The sequence below is a fragment of the Chrysemys picta genome, chromosome 1 (assembly GCF_011386835.1).
Source record: "Chrysemys picta bellii isolate R12L10 chromosome 1, ASM1138683v2, whole genome shotgun sequence".
Classification (NCBI taxonomy): Eukaryota; Metazoa; Chordata; order Testudines; family Emydidae; genus Chrysemys; species Chrysemys picta.
Window position 1 is genome coordinate 124,209,195 of NC_088791.1, and position 24,838 is coordinate 124,234,032.

Consider the following 24,838-nt stretch of genomic DNA (forward strand, 5'->3'; position numbering starts at 1 on the left):
AATGGTGCACTTGTGAAGGGTGCTGGAAGAGACATAGTAAATCTGAGAGAGCGCCTTAAAATCTCCAGGCCAGTGGGCTTGTCAGATCTGAGGTTGACTGGCCAGTTACCTGATCGATAGGTTGCAGGGGTGTTCAGAACGTGTGATCCATGGCTTGGGCAGAATGTGTGACAGAGATACTTCCATCCTACATCCAACTATGTGGGCATCACTGATGGAAAGCCACCAGGTTATGCAGGCACCCCGTATTCCCCCAGCATCTCTGCTGAACACAGTGGGGAAGGCTCCTTTGCTAAACATATGCCGCACTCTGGACACACCACTAGCAGCCTGCTGCTCCAGATGGGGCCAGATGAGGATTTGGGCACGGAAATGCTGGTAATGTCTGCCATTGTGCCACTTGTTTGCAGTGGGCGGTATTTATATTTTGTTAAGAATAGGAGAGTTCCATCTTACCTATTATTAATACCTCAGAATTGTTCTTCTCATAACATATCCATCTACCAATCCAAAAACTGCTGGATATTGGCCATGTCCAATTAGAAAGAAATTATAAGCAAATGTACATTGACCATGACCCTTTATGAGGCAGGCAGATGCTCAGAACTCTAGAAGAAAGTTTTCCTGTTTGGAATGAACTCTGATGAGATGGAAGAAAATAAGGGGGAGGGGGAAACTCAAAGGAGGGACCCCAGGATTGGCAAATAGTTATTTTATGAGATTAAATTCTGAAGATATATGAATTTTCTAGTAAGACAAAACTATACTATTCTCATACAAATCACCCTGTATCAATCCTGTAGCTTCAGGGAAGTAGCAATCAGAAGAAGAATATGAGGAAGGGAACAATACTAACATGTAATCACATGATTGAACATGAGCAAGAAGAACAAGAAATTGGATGAATTACATACACAGGGAATGAAAAATGTTAGATGGGAAGGAGCACCTGCAGGATCAGGAGACCAATGGTTAAATTTAGCACTGTTCCCTCCTTCATACTCATCTTTTGATCATTACTTCCCAGCAGTTTCAGGATTGGCAGAAGATTATTTGTATGAAAATGAGAGGAGGATCCCACTTCCACCTTCTATTATTTGGTGAAAATGTGGAGAGACAACAAGGCTACAGCCTTGGAGATCTGCTCCTAGAAAGGCCTGTTTCTCCGCCGTGGGAGTTGCTACAGATCTAATGAAGCACATCTGAGACTCTGGTGATGTTTTATGAACATTAGAGGATTCCCTAGTGGCTGTTCTGGTAATCTGAAATAGTGGCTTTACGGAACCTTTTGACCTTTTTATTATAACTAATGAAGCGAGCGTCTTACCACTTCTTAAAGGTGAAGTTCTATTTAAGTAGACCTTGAGGGGTCTGAACAAAACTAGGGAATGTAGAATCATCTCCTTCTGACAGGATGGACTGGGGAAGAGGATCATCTGACTTAATATAGAAAAGCGAATTGACATTTGGTACTGGTAATGATTCTGGAGAAGGTCTGAGACCTAACCATCAGGCAAAGGATTGGAGAAAAAGGGTCTTTACAGGAAATAGCACCCAATTCACTAACTCTATAAGCTGAAGTGGTGATAATAATGAAGGAGACTAATGGCTTGTCTATGCTGCCCTGCAGTTTGGACGACAGTGGTGTGAACAGCAGCGTTCACCTAAGGGCTGCAGAATTACATTAGTGCAAACTATGGATCTTTAATTTCATGCCCACATTGTCTACATGGGAGCAGTTACAACACAGCACTTTAGAGTGTGCTGCAATTCACATAGCTGTAGTCCAAATTGCAGGGCAATGTAGACATACTCTAATTATCAGATAGTAAAGGAAAACTGACCGCAAAGAATTCAAGGAGAATTTTGGTTACATAGGTAAGAACTGAGTTGAATAGCTAAGAACTGAGTTGAGGTTCCTTGTGGCAATTAATCTCAATGATGTATATCAAACATTTTGTTGATTGAAGGAAAGAAGAAATATTAGAGTGTACAGCAGAGATGTTTGGTCTTGTGAGATTGAGTGCTCCCAAGCCAAATGATTGTCATTTAAGAGTTGTAACTCAAGCCTTGTTTTAAATCATTCAATAAGAGCTATAGGACAGAGTTGAGGTACATATCTGAAGAGACACTATTGGCAGAAAGTGACCCAGACATTTTGGTAGGTCTTGACTGCACCAGAAAATGAAGCATCTTAGAGGAATAGTTGAAAATATGAAGCATTAGCCTGTCAATCTCCATGCTGCTAGGGACAGGAAAGTCAGGATCAGGGATCTGCTAGCAGAAGATTGATCAGTTGAGGCAGGATGCACAGTTCTGTGATATTCCTTCTGAGGCTAGTAAGGAACCTGCCAAATTTTCTGGGAGATATACAGAAGATGTGGGCATTAGAGAGGGTGAACATATACTTAAGCGCACAGCCAAGGCAGAAAAGATTCACATTTCAAGATAAGGGATCATTGTGTCCGGAGCAATAAAGAGTCAGAAATGTATTAGGTCAGGGTTGGCAACCTACGGCACGCATGCCAAACACAGCACGCGAGCCGATTTTGAATGGCATGCAGCTGCCTGCCACGGTTCCAACCCCCAGCCGCACTCAGCCCCCCCCCACCCACCGCTCTCCCCTGCTGGGACAGGAGGCAGAAGCTTCGTCCTGCAGCAGCCAAGCTCCCCCCATCCCCCGCTTCTTCCCCCAGCCGTGGTGCAGCCTGCTTTCCTGCCCCTCCTCCTCTCCTTCCCTGCGCCGGCCCTTGCAAAGGGAGCATGCTCGCTGCTCCGCAAAAGCCCCGTGGCCCTGCTCTCCCGGCCAGAGCTCCAGCCGGTGCGTGGCAGCCCCGCGGCCCCTTGCTAAAGCCGGCCCTGGGTAAAGGAGGCAGAGAAGAGGTAGAGACGAGGCCTTGGGGAAGGGGGTGGAACAGGACATATCCCTTCCAGCCCCCTGCCATGAGCCGCTCAGGGCAGAGGGCAGGGGGCTGGGAGCACCCCCACGAGCCGAGCACCCCAGCCCTCTGCCCTGAATCCCCCCCCCCACACCCAGCCTTCTGCCCTGCACCTCCACACACACCCCAGCCCTCTGCACTCCCCCCCAACACCCAGCCCTCTGCCCTAACCCACTCCACCCCCAGCCCTCTGCCTTGACCTCTGAAGCCCCCCCCACCCCCAGCCTTCTGCCCTGCACCCCCCACACCCCTCCAGCCCTCTGCTCTGACCTCTGAAGCCCCCCACACTCCCAGCCTTCTGCCCTGCACCCCCCACACCTCCAGCCCTCGCCCTGACCTCTGAAGCCCCCCACACCCCCAGCCTTCTGCCCTGCACCTCCACATACCCCCAGCCCTCTGCCCTGACCTCTGAAGCCCCCCACACCCACTCTTCTGGGGGTGTGGGGGGCTTCAGAGGTCAGGCCCCACTCAGCCTGCTGCCGGCCTAGGTGAACAGAATGCCAGGCTGGCAGCGAGCTGAGCAGGCTGGTGGCGTAAGATCAGCATTTTAATTTAATTTTAAATGAAGCTTCTTAAATATTTTGAAAACCTTGTTTACTTTACATACAACAATAGTTTAGTTATATAATATATAGACTTAGAGAGAGAGAGACCTTCTAAAAAACGTTAAAATGTATTACTGGCACACGAAACCTTAAATTAAAGTAAATAAATGAAGACTCGGCACACCGCTTCTGAAAAGTTGCCTACACCTGTATTAGGTAAATAGATGTGAAATAGTATGATGGTCTCCAGGGCCGGTGCTACCATTAAGGCAAACTAGGCGGTTGCCTAGGGTGCCAAGATTTGGGGGTGCCAAATTGTTTTTACAGCGTTCCTACGCCCCCTCCCCGAGCGCGCGGTCACCGCTCCACTTCTTCTGCCTCCCAGGCTTGCAGCGCCAATCAGCTATTTGGCGCCGCAAGCCTGGGAGGGGAGGACAATTACAGCAGGGGCGGCGTGCTTGGGGAGGAGGCGGAGCAGAGGTGAGCTGGGGTGGGGAGCTGCCGCACGGCTCCTGTGGGGGGAGGAGCTGCCACGGGGGGGCGCCTCAGGGCAGATGGGGGGGAGCTGCCGCAGCGCGCGCGGGGGGGGGGGGGGGGATGCAAGATGGAAGTTTCGCCTAGGGCACAAAACTTCCTTGCACCGGCCCTGATGGTCTCTTCCTAAGTGGATAGGATCTAGATGATTTCTAACACAGAGTGAGGAGCTTCTGGTGCCTCCCTAGTGATTTATAGAGACAGTTGCTGTCTGATTCTTGCATTCTGTCAGGATATCTGGCATGAAGATGCGAGATATGAAGTGTTGAAGACCCTAGCCCACAGTCCTGAATTCAAGAAAGCTGATGCCTCATCAGGCTTTCCATGTGAACCAGAGGCCCTAGCATGATTGGTTTCCCATATGTGCATCCCATACCCTGAGACTAGCCTCTATCATAATCCTTAGTACACTAGAATATGACATTATTTTGCCTTTGGAGGTTATTCATGATGAGTCACTAGCGGAGAGATCTTTGGACACCAAAGGGCTGAGGAATATGATAATGGGAGAACTCCTTCTGGTCATCCCAGACCAATAGCAGGAACACCTGTCGAGGTCTGTTATGGCGCAGTGCCAGTTGGATTGTGTCCACCAATGCAACCATTAACCCCAGGAGAGGAAGGGCTTCTGATTGAGAGATCCTGGCTCAGCAAACAATCTCAGATAACTCTGTGATGTCTCTTCTCCCCGATTCTAGTAATAAGCCCATGCTTCTGCTCATAAAAAACCTGTGACACAGATGAATGAGGTTTGGAGTGTACACCAAGGAGTTCTTTTCTCAGTTTACAACAATGCTATGGATTTGTAGTACACAGAAGTCTTGATGGAGATAAAGGACACAGGACACAGCAGGCCATCCACCTCATGAAATATTTGTATCCCCTCTTCCTGTTGGGTGGCCCAGATCCAGATGGGAGTGAAGAAATTATCAGTGAACTGGATGAATAGGAATGTGGAGAGATGCCTCCTTTAAGTTCACAGAGCATAGAAAGTCATTCAGTGAAACTTCCTGAATGATGAGGGCAGGAATCTCCATTCAGAACCTGGTAGTCCTCACTGAGGGGACACAGGGGTGAAGGTGTAGGTGGAGAGATATAAAGGATAGTTCAAACTCCCTTGGTCCTCTTAGACATTATGAAAAACTGTGGGAAAACTCCTAGCGACAGGCTGAATTGCCCTGAAGATGAGTAGATTGCAAATTGTTTTAGAAGATCCTGTCTCTTGTCTGCCCTCCAAGGTATAGAGAAAAATATATGTAGCAGGGAAAGAGAATTCTATCAGATTCCCTCTTCATAATGTCTAGCCATTAGAGGGTGACATATAGTCATACTGTGTTAGTATGAATTACAGAAGAACCTAATCTAGGTTGCTTCTGAAAGGTAGTATAGCACATGGATGAGACCTAATTCTATTATAGTGGAGGCCAGGAGTCTATTCCCAGCTCTGCATGAAGTGACCTTGTGCAAGCTCTCAGTTATCTGTGAAATGGGTTAATGAAATTACTCCAGGTAGCAGTATAAAGCCTTGGTTCACAATAAGGGCTGTGAAGGAAACAGAAATATTAACAGTAGTCAATGGAAGAGCTGGGACTAGAAATGGTGGTCTCTGGGCTTGCAGTTTAGTGCACCTTTCTCTAAACTACAGGGCACGGTGGGAAGATCGGTCCCCCCTTCCTTCCCTTAAATCACTTGAAAGTTGGAGCTTTTCCTGTCTTCACAAGATTGCCTGCAGCAGGCGTCAAAATCACAATAATAAATTTGTGAGAATTGGAAACACTGTGTACTTTCTATAAGGACAGTTTGAAAAGTACCAGAAGAGACAATGGCACTGTAGGCCTTTTGGAAAAGTCATTAAGTTTGAAAATGCATTAGAATCCTATCAATGCCAATCAGAGGTTCCCTGTGTACCAGAAATTGGATCAGAAGCTGCTGCTGCCCTTTCAGATTTGATTTCAGTAGCTATTCAATTCTAATTGACAACTTTCCTAAGGATTCCATAGTCCAGCTACTGCATATATTTCACATCTTGGCCAATATACGTTAACAGAGGAGTTATTGAATGTTTCTGACCACTTATATGACCAGTTGGATTGTTAACCCCTTACCTCTGCCCACATACTACTAAATGTTAATGGGAGCTTGATATATTTAATAAGTATATTGGTAACCATACGTTTTTTTTATTCTGTTTTCTTTTACTCTAGTCAACAGTATGACCTTTTTTTGGCCAAAAGTATGGATTGTTTTTCAGCTTTGATGATCATGCTGGTCACTTCTGGATATCAGACGGTCCAACAGCAATTAGAGTACGTGTGCTCTAATTTTCGAAAGGACCTAAGGAAGCTATGCACATAATTCGTGCTTTCAATGGTCATGGGTGCCTAATTCCCTCTTTGAAATCCTTGCCCAAACCATTAACTGTGCCCTTATGATGCTGGATGATCTATACCAGTGGTTTTCAACCAGGGTCTACAGACTATGTCTAAGGAATCTGCGAAAGGTTGTCATTTCCATAGAACAGTGGTTTTCAACCAGTCCAGGGACCTCTGGTGTCCCCAGACTATGTCTAAAATTTCCAAAGGTGTCCGCACCTCCATCTGAAATTTTTTAGGGGTCCTCAAATGAAAAAAGGCTGAAAACCACTGATCTATACACTAACTTATGCAAATCTAAACTGGTTTGTGGGTATTCAATTTACTATTATACAATAAATTACACCTATGGATTGCCTGCTAGATCATTTCATTTCAAACTTTTACTGCACTGCAAACCTGTAGAAACTCCAGTGGCAATAGGGGAGCAGATAGCCGCGGGATTCAATAATAGGATACAAAGTATTTTACCTACATATAACTATTTACTACCATGTTAGATTGATAATGGCAAAGCCATTACCATCTGATGGCTGTTTGTTGCCCTATGTGAAATGAATTGATGGCCTCAAACCTGTTCAAAGTGGACAGGTATCAAAATAGCATCAAAACCACTAACAACAATTGGAACAATTATCCTAGTTATCAAGGATTAAATTAGCATAGAAACTGAACAGTCCTCTTGTCCTCTAGAAATGGTCCTTCCAGATCAGGACTCAGGTTCACAGGCAGTGCTGAACCTTTGAAGTGCTCAGCACCTTTTAGGATTGGACTCATAATTGCCAGGGAACTGACAGGAAGCTTGTATTGCCAGTTCATATGCTATACCTCTTCTATGGATAAATAAAGAACCCCAAGTTCAAAGACTGGCAATCTGGCACTTTTCACCCGTATTAAATACACTTAAAATCTAGTGAGACCGATCAAAACTGAAAATACAGTCTGACCAACTGACTGGATTTCTCCAAAGTAGCAGTACAGTTCAGTAATCCATACTCTTCGATGGCATTTGTTACGTGAAAAGGAATCTGGCAGAGATCCAGCCACCACGACCTTATAGAATAACTCAGCAGGAAAAGCAACCAGATTGTTGATTCTGTTCCCATACCTTATTCTCCTATGAAAACCAAAAATGCAAGCTCCTTTTTATTTGCAAAAAGAACACCCTCATCAATGGTCATACGTATAATATGAACAAGACAGTTTATTAGATGCCTGAGCAATTGATTAGTATCAGAAGCAAAAGAATTATCTTGATTGTTCTTCTTCCACTCTTTAGCTTATAACAACCCACAGAAACAAACCATGAGCTAATCTTGAGAGAAGATCATATTAAAGCTCACTAATCACAATAGTTCGCAACTTATCAATGCTAAGGAAATAAATGCATTTCTAGCAATAATATATACATTTCACTCAAAAGTACTGCAAAAAATTTAACTAAGCAAATATAGTAATTCATTTAACACCACATATGAAAAAGAGCATCATTTTATATCATCATCCACTTATAAACTAAAGGCAGGTCTGACACATGAGATTTTATGTGAACCCTGGATCCACACATACATACACAAATCACACGTAAGAAGTAGTTTGCAAAAGGTAAGTAAAGTTAATGGCAAAAGTTTCTTTCTATGCAGAAGAAATTGAACATGAAATCTGCAGGGTTAGGGGGAAAAGTTTACAAATGAGAAATGAAATTGTATGATGGAAGATAAGAACTTTAAAAAAGGTGACCTCATAAACATAGATGAAATAAACTAAAAATAAAAAACAAAAACAAAAAAGCAAACAAAAAAAAAAATCCATACACACACATACAGACAAAAGTGAGAGCACAACAAAGGAAGTGGAAGAAAAGTGTTACCCATAAGTAGCCGCCGTTTCACCCTCTTGTCCACATCAGCTACTGACGTGGCATTGTACTCAGAACTCTCAATTGCAGCCTCATCCTTCTCTAAAACACAAGTAAGGGACAAACATGGAGCAGTTGGTTAATCAAAAGCCCAATTTTCCGCTGCCTAAGACAGTTTCTTGGCATGGCACAACCAAAGCCAAGAAGCAAGCCATGAAAGCACTAAATCCCCGTTAGAGAGTTAATTCCACTTGAAACCCCAGAAAAAAATTAAAGGGTGCTTGGGGCAGAAGGGGGAAGGAAGAAGAGGAGGAGGAATGATAAATGACAAAGTAATTAACCAGAAGACACACACAAAGCTTGTTTCCTACTAGAGAATGAGACAGCAAACAGGACTGCCCCAGACAGATGTTAGTAATGGAAATTTAAATACAAGGGTTCTAGTTAAACAAACTATTAAAGACAAACTGTAAAGTGATTCAGGCTGATGGTGGGATCAGGATCTGAAAATGGCAGGCCGAGGACAAAGATGAGACAGACAGACAGAGCTAAAAGAATCCGGTGATGGAAGGGCATGGGTGCACCATAGTCGTGTACACATTGACAGAGTGTTTAAAAACCAAACAATGCATGCACATTTTAAAAAAAGGAAAAACCAAAAACCAAAAAACGAACAACAAACCAAACAAACACAAAAAAGATCAATTTGGGCAGTGCTGGTTGCCTGCTTGTCTATGAAACACTACGAGCTAAACATTCAATGCTAGAAAAGATGTTGCAAGAACAGGGTTTAGTAATTTTATAAGCATGCAGTAAGCAAGATGATGTCAGCAAAGGTCATTTTACAGATATTTTCTGATATCCTATATGTAAGAGTTTAAATTCAGCATAACAAGGACTTTAGCTGAGTTATGCTTCATTAGAAATACATAGAAACAATCATTCACAAGGGAGGGAAGAGATGAGCAGTAAGTGAAATAAAAATAAAGGTTTCTCATACAGGAAAGCAATGGAGAAAGCAGCAGCTGGGTAAATAAAATGATTTATGCAGGGTGGGCGAGTTGCTTTATTTAAAAAGCCAAAACAAAATGCAAGTGGGGACTTTCACATGCAGCAAACATTAAAAAAAAAAAAAGTCAGGCAAACAAAGACAAAATGTGTTAGACAAAGGGTCAAAAAGTATTTATCTGGCATTGCAGAAGTTTGCATTCTTGCAGTGATGCCCAGAATATATACACCACTGAAGACAGCAAACAGTGGAATAATGGAAATGAGAAGGAGGAGGAGAAGGCGGCGGCTGGCAGGTTTTATCTGTGGCAACACTACATGGTTGAGTTGTAACGAGAAGTTTTTAAACAAGTTCTAGATGGGATCAGGCTGCAATAGAGGCTTTTGTTTGAGATATTGTGGGTTTTTTATTGTTCTGTAAATAATTAATGAACGTCAGTTATCAGACAAGACAGGCAATCAGGAACCATCACCAGAAAGCAGGAATAAAAATATAAAAAAATAAACAAAAATAAAAAAGTGTTCTAAAAGAAAGAACTACTCGGAGGGAGGAAAATCAACACAAGCAGTAATATGTGACTTACATCACAGGACCAAAGAATGTAACATGGAGTTGTTTGTGTTGCATTACAAAAATGAAAAATAATAGTAATAAAAAAAAGCCATGAGTGCAGTGTATACATCCTTTTGAACATGATGGACAAAATTAAACATCAACCTGAGGATATTAATGAACAGTGAACTCTTGGCAAATGGGAGCATCAAAATTTATTTTATGTTCCTCAATAAAACCTGGTATTAGGGCCCTCAATCCTGCAAGCCCTCCCCACATAGAACTCCCATAGACTTCAATAGGGGTTCCTTATGCAGTGGGACTGCAGCACTCAGACCAATATGTTAACAGAAAGTACTGATAGAGAGAGCTGAACAGTCCAGGAATAGGGAGTGTATACAGCAACACATGGTAACTGTTGTACCTTGATTACTTTTCCTTTTGTGAACGCTACAGCCCTGATCCTGTCATGAGATCTGTGCAATCGGACCCGTTTCCCTATGCTGAGCCCCATCTGAGGTCAATTCCATGCGCTGGCATAAGGGTTTGCCTATACAGATCTCGCTGCCTATGGGCCTGGTCTCAAGCCCACTGAAGTAATCTGAAAGATTTCCATTGACTTCAGTGGGTTGGGGATCAGGGCCTGTACGTTTTCAAATATGGAGAAGGGAGAGAGAAGATTAAGAACTTCCATCTAATTCTGAAAGTATTTAAGCTTATTTCCTACTTTTTGTATTACTTTATAAATTTTTGAAACAAACTAATCAATAACAATGTGAAGATGATGCAAACCATTATGGATTTTTAGGTTCTAATTTTGAGAGTAAGAGTATAAAAAAGGAACATAACCCCTGATTAAGTTATTGCAAAAAGTTCCTTTTTGTACAAAAACGGATAATATTATGCAAACAATGTACTCCGTAATAATAAATATTTGCATGGCATCACCCAGGATGCTTCACTTCCTGCTAGGCCATTTTCCCATTGACAGTTACACTGGATGCTTATTCACGATGAGTACTATTATTTTGCTATAAAACAAAAACAAAAAACCAGGAAAGAAAGCATAGCATGGATATTAAATTATCTCCAAATAGAATTTAAAAAATATTAGGATCAAATCCTACTCACCTTACTGATGTGAGTAGTCCCACTGAAATCAATGGACTGCTCATATGAGTAAAAAGGGGAAGAGTTGATCTTTGATCCATAGTTACCTTTTGTGCTTTTCAATTTTAAAAGTTATTAAATTCGATTTATAAAAACAGAATTAAAATGACAAAGCAATGACAATGGGATATTTCACAGACAAATATTTACATAAAACAATCATAACTGTATCCTTCTAATCTCTTTGCAAAGTTTGACCCTAACTGCTATGACCAAAACCTACCATTGCACACACCTCTCAACAATAGTTTTAATCTCCTAGCATTCACACACACCGACTCATTCTATCATATTACCAGTAAAAAGTGTGCTTTAGAGAGGTACTTACCAATGCATGTTCGGCCATCTGAGTGCAGGGCATACTTCTGATGACAACCACACACAGGACCAGTATCTGTGTCATCACAGGTGTGTTGGCAGCCTCCATTTCCATAGTTACAGGTTACTAGTTATGCCCAAAATATATGTGTATATATGAATACATAAATAAAATTACAATGAAACCAATTCGTTTTTGAGGGCCTTTTCAGAATACAGAAGATCAGTTATAAAGCAAGACATTAGACAACATAACATTTTTATTTATGGGTATTTCCATTCTCTGTTCTCTGTCCCCTTTTTTCCTAACTAACCCCTCCCTTATCCATGTAATTAAAAAACTCCAGAATGTTGCACTTTTTTAATTCATTCTGTTTGGATTAGTTGTTTTAGCATGAATGACCAGCCAATTTCATCTCCTCCTAAAACGCCATGGTTCATATCCATGATGTATATGGCATGAAGAAATGAGCAGTCTACTAATACAGACATATTTTCCAGTCTATAGACGGCATTTTTCTTCTCCTGCTGGGCTTCACTCCATAATTGGAGGAAGCAGTGATCCAGACCGCAAGAGCAAAAATACATCAGTCTTGAAATCTATTCTTTCAAAAACTCTAATCCTCCCAGAATAGAAGAATGTTTAAAAATAAGATAGGAGACCCTTTTTCTTTTTTTAAAAGCCTTTTTCTGGGACTACAGTATATTGGCTTCAACTAGGAAGAAATCCATGGAGATTTCACTATCACTTAAGTATATATTTACTAAAATTACTTGTAACAACAAAGAAATTTTTGGAGACAAAATTCTCAAAGTGGGCAAAATTTAGCAATTTTAAAGAATTTCTAATAAAGCAGATTTTGTCACAGGAGGGAATTTCATTTTTAACTCATAGGACGCTGGCATTTCCCAAATACTAATCAGGTTTACAATGGGCCTGATTCTCCTCCTGTTTTACACTATGTGTAGTCACACACCTGTGCAAAGTGCACACAAAATGAAACAACTGTGATCTGACAGAGTTTTCAAAACACTTTCCTTTCATTATACACAGGTCCAAATGTCTATACCAGGGTCAAGATGGAGAAGGCCCTTTGTGCATGCATATATTGGACTATATTTTTTTAAAAAGGATTGGGAAATCAAATGTCTAATTATTAACTTATATCATATGAATTATTTCAGAGGGTTTTGGCATGTCTAAATATTATGGCAGTTTAAATACTGAATCCTATTATCAAAGGGAGCTTTTTGGCACAAATATTTATTTCTAAGCCATCCTAGACTTGCTCTAGAACCATAGCATTCTCTGCCATGTTACATTTAAATATCACTAGGATTTCCCTTGCTAGACAGAGAATTTATAAAGTATCCAACCCGATAAGTTCCACAATTAGGTAAAGCCAAGATTTTTTTTTAAAAGGAACTTTAAAGCGAGGCTCTCAAATCCATACTAAAACACCTCTCATTTTCAAAAGCGTGGAGCGTTCTACAGGTCCCATTCAATGATCTCACTTTACTAGCCTCTAAAAAAATGGAATATATCTGAATTTTCTGGTGTGTAATCACCTGCAAGCAGGAAGAAAAACTTCACTGTGTTTAATTATCAGAGGGCTAAAACTAGAGATGGGCTTAAGCTGCCCAGATTTAAGACACGTACCTCTGATCTCAACGGAAGCTCAACATTTTTGAAAATCAGGCAGGTGTCTCAATACGTGAAGCCTAACTTCAGGCTATTTTTGAAATCTTGCTAGAAGACTCACAAAAAGAGGGCCTGATTCTCTTCACGTTCACCAGTTTTACATTGACTTCAGTGGAGTTACTCCTGATACACACTGATGTGAGAAGAGAATCAAATCCAGAATGAGAGAGATGCCTGGAATGGAGTCTTCCAATATGCACAATAAAATGCATAACTGTGGAACTTGATTCTCATTCACTTACAGTTTTACACCAGTGCAACTCCCTTCACTTTCATAGAGTTACTCCTGACCTACACTGGTGTAAGGAGAACAGAATCCATTTCCTAATCCTTATGATCTTCCTTTTTCATCTACCCAGTATCTGTCTTCTGTCTTCTGTCCTTATTTGCCTCTGTTCTCTTTTATTCATTTTTCCTTCTCATTTTTTTGCTTTGTAATTGCTCTTGATTGTTCTCATTTGGTGGATCTCACTCTCTGAGCCACACTGTGTTTGAAGTAGGGTCATCAACTGGTTGCTCCATAGGCCAGATAACATAGTCTCTTGCAATTTAGCTGAGAGCTATGGGAACAGAAGAGATACACCTAGACTAGCAGGCTGCTATCTAAGCCACCTGCCTTGTAAATATGAGCTGCTCCTTTGGCCAGCTGTGCTAGGGCCTGCTATGGGATAGGGAAACCACCTGCTGCTTTTACCCAGAACCACAGGAGCACATTGCTTGGAGGAAGCAGATCCAAGGTAATGCAACTTCCTCCATCCTATACTGCTCTCCTTCTCCACCCGGCTTGCCTCTTGGGCTACTTGGGGTCTCTCACAATGGGCCCGCCTTATGCTGGGCAGCAGTGCTATAGGGAATTCATTTTATATCGTCAGACTATAACTACTGTTTATGCCAGATGTTCTAATACATTGCTAACATTTTGGCCAGATTTTTTTTTTATTAAGCACTTTTATTAAGTATATTTAGCCTCACAGGGTCTTTTTAAAACAACTTGACTGGAATACTTATTTGTGGCATACATTACTATTTGTCCTTGTGGAAAACCTCCCCCACTAGAGGAGTGAAAATATCTTAACATAGTTGCTCATATCACTGTAATGTAAGGGACTTTTTCTTCTGACATGTTTCTACAAAAAACTACTCTAGCATGATGCAGTTTAAAGTAATTCAAGTAGGATTAAATGCCAATTTCCCTGCTCCTCTGCACAGTGATGTCTCCATTCGCCGCACAATATCGCATTCTGCGAAATCATAAAAATGGTCACACTGATACTCGCATTAAGTGGGTGGCACAAAATAAAAGCTGGGGTGAGATTTTCAAAAGAGCTGCCTCAACCTTGGCCTAATCGTCCTTCCACTTGAGTCAACAGGAGTTTTATCATTGTCCCCATGTGGGAGCAGAGTTAGGCCAGCACTGAGCACTTTTGAAAATTCAACACTAGTATTTTTTTTTAAAGAATTATTATTAAACCAACTCCAGGCAAAATAAGATCTAGCTCTGGAACAATTTACTGGGTTGTGGACACTCAGCCAAACTCTACTGTGAATTATACCAGTGTAAATCCACGGTAACATATTTGAGGTCAGTGGAGTTATTCCAGATTTATTCCAGTGCAATTTAAAAGGTAAGAAAGATGGTTTAGAAGGTAAACCCTTGGGAAGTCACTAAATTTACCACATGCCTCAGTTTCCCAACTGTGAAATGGAAATAATACTTCTGTACCTCACAGGGTTATTGGGAAGATAAAAATCCATTAACAATTGCATGATGCTCAGATGATATGGCGATGAAGGCTATATAACTACATAGATAGAAGAATTTGGCCTAGTGATTTCACAGTGGGAATTTTGGACTGACAAAACTGACAATATATCTGCAAAATAAGCCATGCTGTACAGTGAAAAGTATTTCTGATAATTTATCACTCACCTACGTTAGTCTTTAAAAGGGAAACTTGTCAAGGTTGGTCCACCAAAAAATTGACTTTCAGTACCTTAAACTTATTCACTATCTCCTGCTGAAAATTTTTATGGTGATGGTGGCTGAGGAACCCAGGGCTGCAATAGGAAATTATTTGATTTAACAAACTAGCAGTATGCTCTAGATTTAACTAGATGGGCCTGAACCAAAAAATCCTGGATTTGAATGCTCAGATTTCAATTTTTAGCTTCTCCCTATCTCTTTAGCAACTTGAACCAAACTCCAGAGCTGGACCACTATGAACTTTGGGGTGTGATGTCCAGTTCTGCGCATTTATATATATAAATTTAATCCCATCTCTAGTTTTAACCCTCTAATAACAAAAGATTGGAGAGTTTTCATTCTTCATTGAATGGGCAAAATCTTGGCTCCATTGAAGTCAATGGCAAAACTCTGATTGTTTTTATGGGACCAGGATATTACTCTCAAAATCCAGATGGATCCCTTTTTTATAGAAAAGTATTATAGTGAGCTGCATAAGAAATCCAAGCCTGCTCTCTACAAAGAGATTTCTTGCAAACTTCACTAAATGGCTACACAAAAGAATAAATTAGAGTTCAGAATGTATGAAACTAAAAATGCACAAAAAACTAAGTCAAATGTTTTGACCTACCAACCTTGATGTGCTCTTTTAACAGACGTAAATCATAGTAGCATACTCTACATTATATTATTATGATAAAACAAGTGGGTGCAAATTAATGGGTAAAGTTTCTCACTAAAGGAAAAGATAAACATGTGTTAGACTTTATGGGTCAGACAGTCTTATCTCCATAAAGCTGGTGTAAAACTAGAATAACCCTAATGAAGTCAACTTGATAGACATGTGTGAATACCAAGGAACTCTGAGATCAAAATATCTGGCTATATCCCATGAAAACTATGGCACTGTATTAAAACCAGATCATATGCATAGGGTTAGCTGCCACCATTAGAAATAATCGGCCAAATCCTTCCCTGGCGAACGGCCACTTTTGCACCTCCATCCTGAGCTACACTAAGCGGTCCTCAAACACAGCTTAGTGTGTGGGCCAACATTTTAAATTAATATGAAGAATGATGGCTGCCTCAGAAATGACATTTACAGTCATGAAAAGTGAGGAAGAATAGCTCAGAAAATGAATAACAGATAAAGGCCAGATAAAATTAGACATTAAATACAATAGGGATTTCAATTATATATATATATATATATATATATATATATATATATATATATATATATATATATATATATAAATGCTACATTAAAATAACATTATTAAGGTTGCAAGTTCAAACATTAAGGCCTTGTCTACACTGTAAAATTAAATTGACCTAAGTTAGGTTGACATACAGCTACTGCATGTTCATGTCCACAGTACACCCCCTCTGTTGGTGTCAGGAGCACTTCCAACAATTTAACTATGTGGGGCACTGACAACTGGAAACTCCCTCCCCACCTGGAGGCTGACAGCCAACAGGTAATGTACGTAACGCTGTGTCTACACAGACACTATGTTGCCCTGACAACATCGATCTAAGCACTACGCCTCTCGCGGAGGTGGAGTAATTAGGTCAGCATAGTGGGAGACGTACATCGCTGGGAGCAATGTTGTAGAGTAGACGTTTACAGAGGTAGGTCGTATAAGCTGCCTTACATTGATCTAACTCTAGTGTAGATCAAGCCTTAGAATTCAGCTTGCTTCTGCAACTTTAATTCTGTCTGGTAACTCTATGCTCCGCTAACCTTCATTTTGTTCTCTTGTGTTGTACCCTGCCCTGTCCTTGAAGAGACAAGGAGCTTCAGGAAGAAAAAGAACAGTCTTATGGAGGAAATAGTATCTGATTTTATATAAAAAGAAGAACAGGAGTACTTGTGGCACCTTAGAGACTAACAAATTGGTGCCACAAGTACTCCTGTTCTTCTTTTTGCGGATACAGACTAACACGGCTGTTACTCTGAAACCTGATTTTATATAAAGATTCAGAGGGGTAGCCGTGTTAGTCTGAATCTGTAAAAAGCAACAGAGGGTCCTGTGGCACCTTTAAGACTAACAGAAGTATTGGGAGCATAAGCTTTCGTGGGTAAGAACCTCACTTCTTCAGATGCAAGCTTTTGTGGGTAAGAACCTCACTTCTTGCATCTGAAGAAGTGAGGTTCTTACCCACGAAAGCTTATGCTCCCAATACTTCTGTTAGTCTTAAAGGTGCCACAGGACCCTCTGTTGCTTTATATAAAGATTGTACCATAATACACACCCGGGGTGGGGGGGGCAGAATGAAATTTGTGTGACCAACACTAATTCTGGCATTTCCTAACTTTTTTGAGTGCTTGCTTTTGCAACCTTAATAACATTCTTTTAATGTTTAATACATATGTGTGATGAATATCGAAACCAGATCTGATTTTTTACACATTTCTGGGCTCTCTCAGGCTACTCAGAATCGAATTGAGAGTGACCTCAAAAATGTATGTTATGTGGATAGTTTAAAGAAGCTTAACACACTAAAGTGGCTTTAGAATTTAAGCCACTTTAAGGAGTTAGCCAGCTTACCCTCTTAAACCACCTTAACATCTTAAAGTGCCTTATTACCCGGATTTATATTTAGAACCTGATCAGATTTTGAACCTAGTATTTAGTGTCCAACAATTTAAAAAATATTAGTATCATTACATCCCTATCTATTACCAAATGTGGCTGAAGTGTATGTTATGGCCAAGACACCATGTAATTTTCAATAAGCTGGATCTACACTTTGTAGCCTGGGTCCTGGGGGTTTCTGTAACAGCTGGTGCAGCACATTGGTAATTCATGGCAGCTTCAGATAAACTAAAAAATGAGTTTTATATTGAATACAATGTGCAATGAATAAAGCTAGGAGTACAGCATAGCTTGTTTTATTAATATTGATATTAAATGTATTTTATTCTGCCCCAAATTTTCAACGTTCTGCAGATTTTTGTATTGACAGTACATAACTGCATCACAACATGCTCAGGGGAAGCTGGAGGGTCTGGCACCTGGAAGGAGTGGGAGAGGGTTTTGATTTGTAGAGTAAACATATTGGGCAGGATGTTTGAAAGTACTCATGCACTGGCCTAAGTCTGCTCTCAGCGAAATCATTATAGGAGGTGCAGGTAAAGTTGTCTATATAGTTAAGGTTGCCCAACACTTTTCATTATAAGAGTATGTCTATACTACCCGCCGGATCTGTGGGCAGCGATCGATCCAGCTGGGGGTCAATTTATCATGTCTAGTCTAGACACAATAAATCAACCCCCAAGCGCTCTCCCATTGACTCTGGTACTCCACCAGGGTGAAAAGCGCAGGCAGAGTCGATGGGGGAGCAGTGAAGAGACCGTGGTGAGTAGATCTAAGTACATTGACTTCAGCTATGTTATTCACGTAGCTGAAGTTGCGTAACTTAGATTGATCCCCCGCACAGTGTAGACCAGCAAGACTGGGACCCAGGAACCTGTTGGTGCCAACTGGCAGATGGCACAGAGGTTGCATAAAGTTTTATAGGGGTCCCTGCATATAATTCAGTAGCACACTGGTCATCATAATCATGGCAAAATGTATGTGCAGATAATATTTAAGGTGTTACGTGACTGTACTGAAAATCATAGGCGCCGACTCCATGGGTGCTCTGGGGCTGGAGCACTCACGGGGAAAAATTGGTGGGTGCTTTGCACCCATCAGCAGCTCCCCACCCTACCCCCCCACTCCAGCTCACCTCCACTCTGCCTCCTCCCCTGAGCACGCCGCATGCTCGCTTTCCCTCCTGAGCTCCCAGTGCTTGCACCATGAAACAGCTGTTTCGCGCAGCAAGCGTTGGGAGGGAGGGGGGAGGAGGAGGAATGCAGTGCGCTCGGGGAAGAGGCGAGGCAGGGCTGGGGCGGGGATTTGGGAAAGGGGTCCAATAGGAGCAGGGAGAGGGTGGAGTTGGGGTGGGGACTTTGGGGAAGGGGTTGGAATGGGGGCGGGGAAAGGGTGGAGTCAGGGCAGGGCCAGGGGTGGGGGGGCGTGAGCACCCACCGGTGCCGGGGAAAGTTGGCGCCTATGCTGAAAATTATGTTCTTAAAGCAGGTAATCAGGAGGTGACATGTCTCAGACAGGTTCTTTTCAAACAAGAGGTAACAGATGCTTATTTCTCTTGTCTGGTCATGTGTGTATTGGGCATTGTATGTCTCACAATGGATGTTTGTTTGCATACTAACCCAAATGCTAATCAAGAAATTGCAAAATCTTCCAGAAAGGAAATTTACAGGAAGAAATAAACAACAGGAGGGGACCTTGTTTACAAACAAAGACAATGGATTGTTGGAGTATATCTGGCGGTGCAGAGGTACATCCTGGATCCTTTTCAGAGGAGGCAAACTAAGGAACAGTCTGAAGGGGAAAAGGGGATGAATGGATTGTGCTCAATAGAGCACATTTCTCTCCAGACCTTGGAAATGAACCCAAGATTCCTGAATCTCAACATTCCTCTGATGTCAGCAAATATCTGTGAAACCCACTGGCAAAGTGTGTGTCTAATGCCCATCTGGTGGGTGGTCCTAACAGAAGATGACCACCTACTACTACTATCAGTTACTCCTTTAGTTCAAGTGGCAGAGGTCTGTGTGGTGGATCTAAAGGGTCAACCCGCTGATGATCCGTACAGTGGCCAGTATGATTCCACATTATGGATTTTCTGTTCTTTCACTCAGCGTTTTTTAAAACCTAGGGAATTACATTTTAAAAAACCTACACTGAAAGTGTGTTCTGGTTGCAAAGTCAAACATTCAAAAGTTAGGAAATGCCAGATTTAAGGTTGCTCATGTAAACTTAATTTGAGCCTCTTGTGTCTATGTATTATGATGTCTTTAATTACATGATCACATACTTTTTTCCCCACAGGACTCTGCCTCATTCCCTGCACAGGCGGGGTCCACTCAGGTGATGAATCTGGGTTGTGCAGTGATGGCTGTGGTTTGTAGAACTCCTGCCTCGTTTGTGGCAGAAGCTGGTAAATGTGTAATGAATAGGCAGGGGATTGCAGAAAAAGAAAGGAAGGTCTCATGACTAAGGAAGTTGAATGCCATGCTGAAGAACTGGATTCTATCCCTGCCTCTGCTACAGAGTTCCGATATGATGCTTGGCAAGTCATGACCAAACTTTTCTGGGTGCCCAACTTGAGAAACATGAGGCTGAGCACTCACAGATGCAAATTAAGTAATTGGGAACTGTACTTGGAACATATTCAGTGCTACAAAATACAAGTATTCTAAATCCAGGCCCTGCATGTCTCAATTGGGCATGCAAAACTGGTGGACACTTTTGACATTACTCTCGGTGTCTCAGATTCCCATCTGTAAACCGGAGATATAATATCACTTTACCTCACAGAAGTGTGGTGAAGATAAATTCATTAATGTTTGTGAAGCACTCAGATATCGCAATGATAAATGACGCAGAAAAGCCCATTAAGAAATGAATAATTCTGTCTTCAGAGCAGGGTTTGTATAATGTGCAGGTCCACACATTGAACAATGAGGATTAAACAAAATACTCAGTGAGCACCAACCGTCTTGTGCACTGAACGAGGCAGGAGTCCTGTGGAAATAAATCTCTTTGATGATGTAATTAAAAACTGTATCATAATGCATTCACACAAGGGGCTAAATTAAGGTGGCATGGGCATTTCCTAAATTTTGAATGCTTGATTGATAAATAATTTGCATATGATATTATATATCTATATCTATATATATACACATACACATACACATACACATACACACACACACAACTTGACTGGAAGCAGATTTAGGCCAATATTGATTGCTTGCAAAAATGCCACACAATATGCTTATCCAATTCACCCAGTGTGGGGGAAATCACCTCTGGTTTTACTGCCCCTGTGCCATCCACTCCCAGTTAGCACTAATATAAAGGGAAGGTCAGCAGCAGGAAGGGATGTGGCATGCTCTGGTAATCCCTGATCAGCATAATGGCCTGTAGGGGACTATTACAAGCCAGAATTCTTTAGAGCAACCTCGAGGCTGCTCTAATCTATGATGGTGCCAGAGCTAATGTAGGATGACCATGGTGCAAATCTCTCTTTTGCAGCTCCTTGACTCAGCTACACCTAGTGCTAAAAAAGATGCAGCTCAGGATTCAGCCAATTCATTCAAATGATTTGCAATGATAACTGTTACAAATGTTAACATTTAAATCCTTATTACATGTCAGTATTGGACCTTCATAGAGATAAATGAGCCAGCTCATTCCCATCAGAATTATTGTTTCAGGTTGTCTGACTACTCATGCAGATCTCACTGTATTGGTTTGTGCTCAGTTCACACTCAGAAGGGCTAGAAGTAAAATTTTTTTGTAGGATTCTGAGCACATTTCTTCAGCAAATGGGGATGAGGATTCTGCAATAAATTTGGTGGCTGTGGAAGACTCAGGGCCCCTGGTTAGGGATCTAAAAAATTCACTATAACTCAAACTACATTTTGAACTTTGCAGGGCACTGAATAAATTCAGGTCTTTTGTTCAATTGTGATGTGCCTAGTAATATGAAACTGGCAGAGGCCCCAATTCTCCTATCACCATCTTCCATGGATGAAGGCTCAAATATTCCACAAGGAACATACAAATATGTGCAAACAGGTAATACAAGCATAATTATTAAGTAAAGTTAATCTCCATCTTAAATTCTGATTGCCTCATGTTTCATTGTGATTAATGGCACAAAGTCAGCTAACAAAATGTTCACTTTTAATACACATTTAGAATGGAAACTCTACTAGAACACTAATTTTGTTTGTGTGTGCTCTTATTTTCCCTTAAAATATTAATAAGCTGTGCATTAATTGTGGCACTTCTTAGTGACATTCAAAGATGATTCTTTCTTTTCCTTTATACTCAGAGAAATATCGCTTATCACATTTAACCAGGGGAGGTTGCATGAAGAAAGAGGTTAAGGTGGGGCAAAGATCATGGCAAAACTATCACCCTTAAGGGTAAACCAGTTGGTTCTTTTACTCATTTTATTCCATAAAGCATTAAAGAAATGTAACAGCAATTCTATCTCCCTCGATCCCTTTCAAAACTTCTAGTTAGGGAGGCAAGTTAAGGTAATAGTGCCTGATCAAAGGCCAACTAGAGTCAATAGAAAGACTTCCATTGACTTCAGCGGGCTGCGGATAATGCTCTTACAGAAGGATCAATTGTCTTACCCTGTATGGAAAATCCTATGCTCCCAATTGCACTGGGTGACATGCTTGTGTTCCATCATCTAAAATATGGTATTCAAGAATGTCATATATGATATGGCCACGTGCCTTCCTAGTAATGCCAAAGGCAGTAGCCCATGTGCAGTGCAACCAATAGTACTGAAAACCTTTCTGTCTTTTAAATATGAAAAGTAGGTGCGCTTCATTTTATGGCTCTAATGCCTTGATGCCATTTCAAGAGAACATGACTGTATTGTAAGACAGAATCCTATTGATATGCATTCATTTACAGTGGATGTTTTTGCTTTCTAAATACAGTTTGGATTAAGTGCCTCTCCCCCCTGCCCATCCCCTTCCCCTGCCCTCTCCCCTAAAAAACAAAACATCTTCTCCCACCTTCCCATTTCCTCTGTTCAAGATGAGAAATGGTGCTGAACTGTAAATTTCAGAGGTGGATTTGAATTGCCCCAGTATTTATTCAGGGGAGTTCAGGTTGAAGGTTTGATATTAGACCAATCTCTTTTGAGGATGTATTCTTAAACACTTTCCACCCTCCTCCAATTAAGTACTTCACAAAAAGAACACATTTTCAGACTCTATCAAGACCATTAATCACCTCTGGCCAAAGCCTAGCTGATTTCTTTATCTCTGGAAAAGAATAGCAATGTGGAAAATAAGACATGTTGGGGCATTTGATATTTAGTCTCCATCTACCTACATTTGCAGTCCTTCTGGTTTTTGGCAAGCTCAAAGCCAGGCCTACATTCACAGGCAACCCCACCTTTGGGCGTCTCCCGGCAGATATGTGCACACCCGTGATCTTTGTTCATACAGTTCATACCCTCTGTAAAGAGAGAAAGAGAGAGAAAGAGAGAGAGAAAACACAAGTACTGAAAAAAATCCCATTGCAGATGAACTCTAATCAATTTCACAGGTCCATTGTTCCATTGTCAGCATAATTTTTATCTTCCATCTGGAGAGTGTCCCATTAGGCAACTGAATGCTATAGCAATAAGGGTTTAAAATCAACATACGAGTACCATAAATTACAAAACAAGCATCCACTGGGATCCATTACACCTACACTTCAGACTTATACATCACATTAATGTGGTTATTTTTGTGACTATATCATTTAAAGTTTTTAGTGACAGATTACATGAGCAGGTAAAGAAGCTGCATGGAATTTAAACAGAGATTAGAACTATCAGAGCCCACTGGAAATGAAATGCTTGCAGCCATATGTATTTTGAACATTTAATAAAATGTAGTGAGTATTCAAACAATTAATCATTTTTGCCCCTTTCCAAGTTTATAACATTAAAGGATCTACTTTCCAAGAATCTTTCATGTACTGTAAAAGCTCAAGAAAAGAGAATACAGTTTTGCAATAAAATGGAGAGGCTGTGAAATTTACACCATAGACTGAAATTGTGTGTGTTTACACCTATATACATTCATGCACACCATAGAGGGTCCAAATCTAGATATCTGAGAATTCGCCCAGCATGGGGAAGACCTAGTAGAATAGCTTCTTTGGGATGGAGGCAGGGTACCAGGGACCAGAGCCAGTGGAGAGGCATAAGAGGTGCTGCAGGACCCTGCACTCCTTATGGATTCCTGGGGCCAGATCCTAATTTTTCATCAGAAGATGGGGGTTGCAAGCCCTGCTTCCCAATGGAAGAATGCAGAGGAAATTCAGAAAGGTCAATCCCATGGAGTATCCTGGCTCACAGGTGGTTATCTGAACTGAATGACTGAACCCACTGCTTTTGTTGTTGTTGTCTGTCAATGTTTCTGAAATTCTCAGAGAGCTGTTTTTCAAATCATTAAGGATTATATTTATGCATTTTATATTTAGTTTTATGCATGGATATTTCTCTTTGCCACTCAAGTGCTGCTAGTCCTCCGATGCCTTCCCACAATTCCCCTCCCCCCACACTCCCAGAAAGGACAGACAAGTTCTCCCATGTCTTTTAAAGCCACAAATGTTGTAACCTTTATGATTCTAAAACCTTTCTAAAATACAAAATAACTTTTACTGGAACATGCATACCCCTGGAGAGTATAATGTAGAGACGCTCCCCGGATTACACAAGACCGATTTATGCAAATTTGCACTTACGGAAAAAGTTCCATAAGCCAGAAATAGGATTTTCGAGTTGCAGAAATTTTTGCATAACGTACGGGTATACGTTTCCAACTTACGCAAAATTCGAGTTACGCGAGGCTTTCCAGAACGGAATGACTGCGTAAGTCGGGGGGTGTCTGTATGCTGTACTGTACTGCAGTTACATATAGTCACATACAAACAGAAAGTGAATAAAACACCATAAAGGCATGGTTGTTTTTTTGAATGAGCAGATATAAAAAAACCTGGGAATGGCCTTGCTGAAGTGTTTGAGGCAATTTATAATCTCTTTCCCCCCACACTTCCCCGACAAAGGATTTCAGACACAATGTGTTTGACAAACTGCATTCCTGCACATTACCCTCTGGTCAGAAAAGGATCTAGGAAAGATAACACATGCCTGATTGAGTCACTCTGCTAAGGAAATGAGGAGGAATTAGACAGATGACAGTAGATATTTAATGGCACAGAAGCCTAATGAAGCAAGTGATTATCAGTATTTGCTCTAAGTTACTGA

At 41.2% G+C, this 24,838-nt stretch overlaps 1 protein-coding gene across 8 annotated transcripts in view; it reads right to left on the reverse strand.

Annotated features, from left to right (window-relative positions):
* SCUBE1 (signal peptide, CUB domain and EGF like domain containing 1) overlaps positions 1-24,838 on the reverse strand; it is a 307,537-nt gene that overhangs the window by 121,100 nt on the left and 161,599 nt on the right. For 4 of the 8 annotated variants that reach the window (XM_005296703.4, XM_065583577.1, XM_065583574.1 and 1 more), the window contains exons 5-6: positions 22,909-23,034; positions 11,308-11,424 (exon numbers count right to left, since the gene is read on the reverse strand). The exons of 2 other annotated variants lie outside the window; for them this stretch is intronic. In XM_005296703.4, coding sequence (XP_005296760.2) covers positions 11,308-11,424; positions 22,909-23,034 — 243 coding nt within the window. Of the gene's footprint in view, positions 1-8,260; positions 8,351-11,307; positions 11,425-22,908; positions 23,035-24,838 lie in introns of all 8 variants that reach the window. 2 more of the 8 variants (XM_008165966.4, XM_024103330.3) reach the window with 1 other exon arrangement.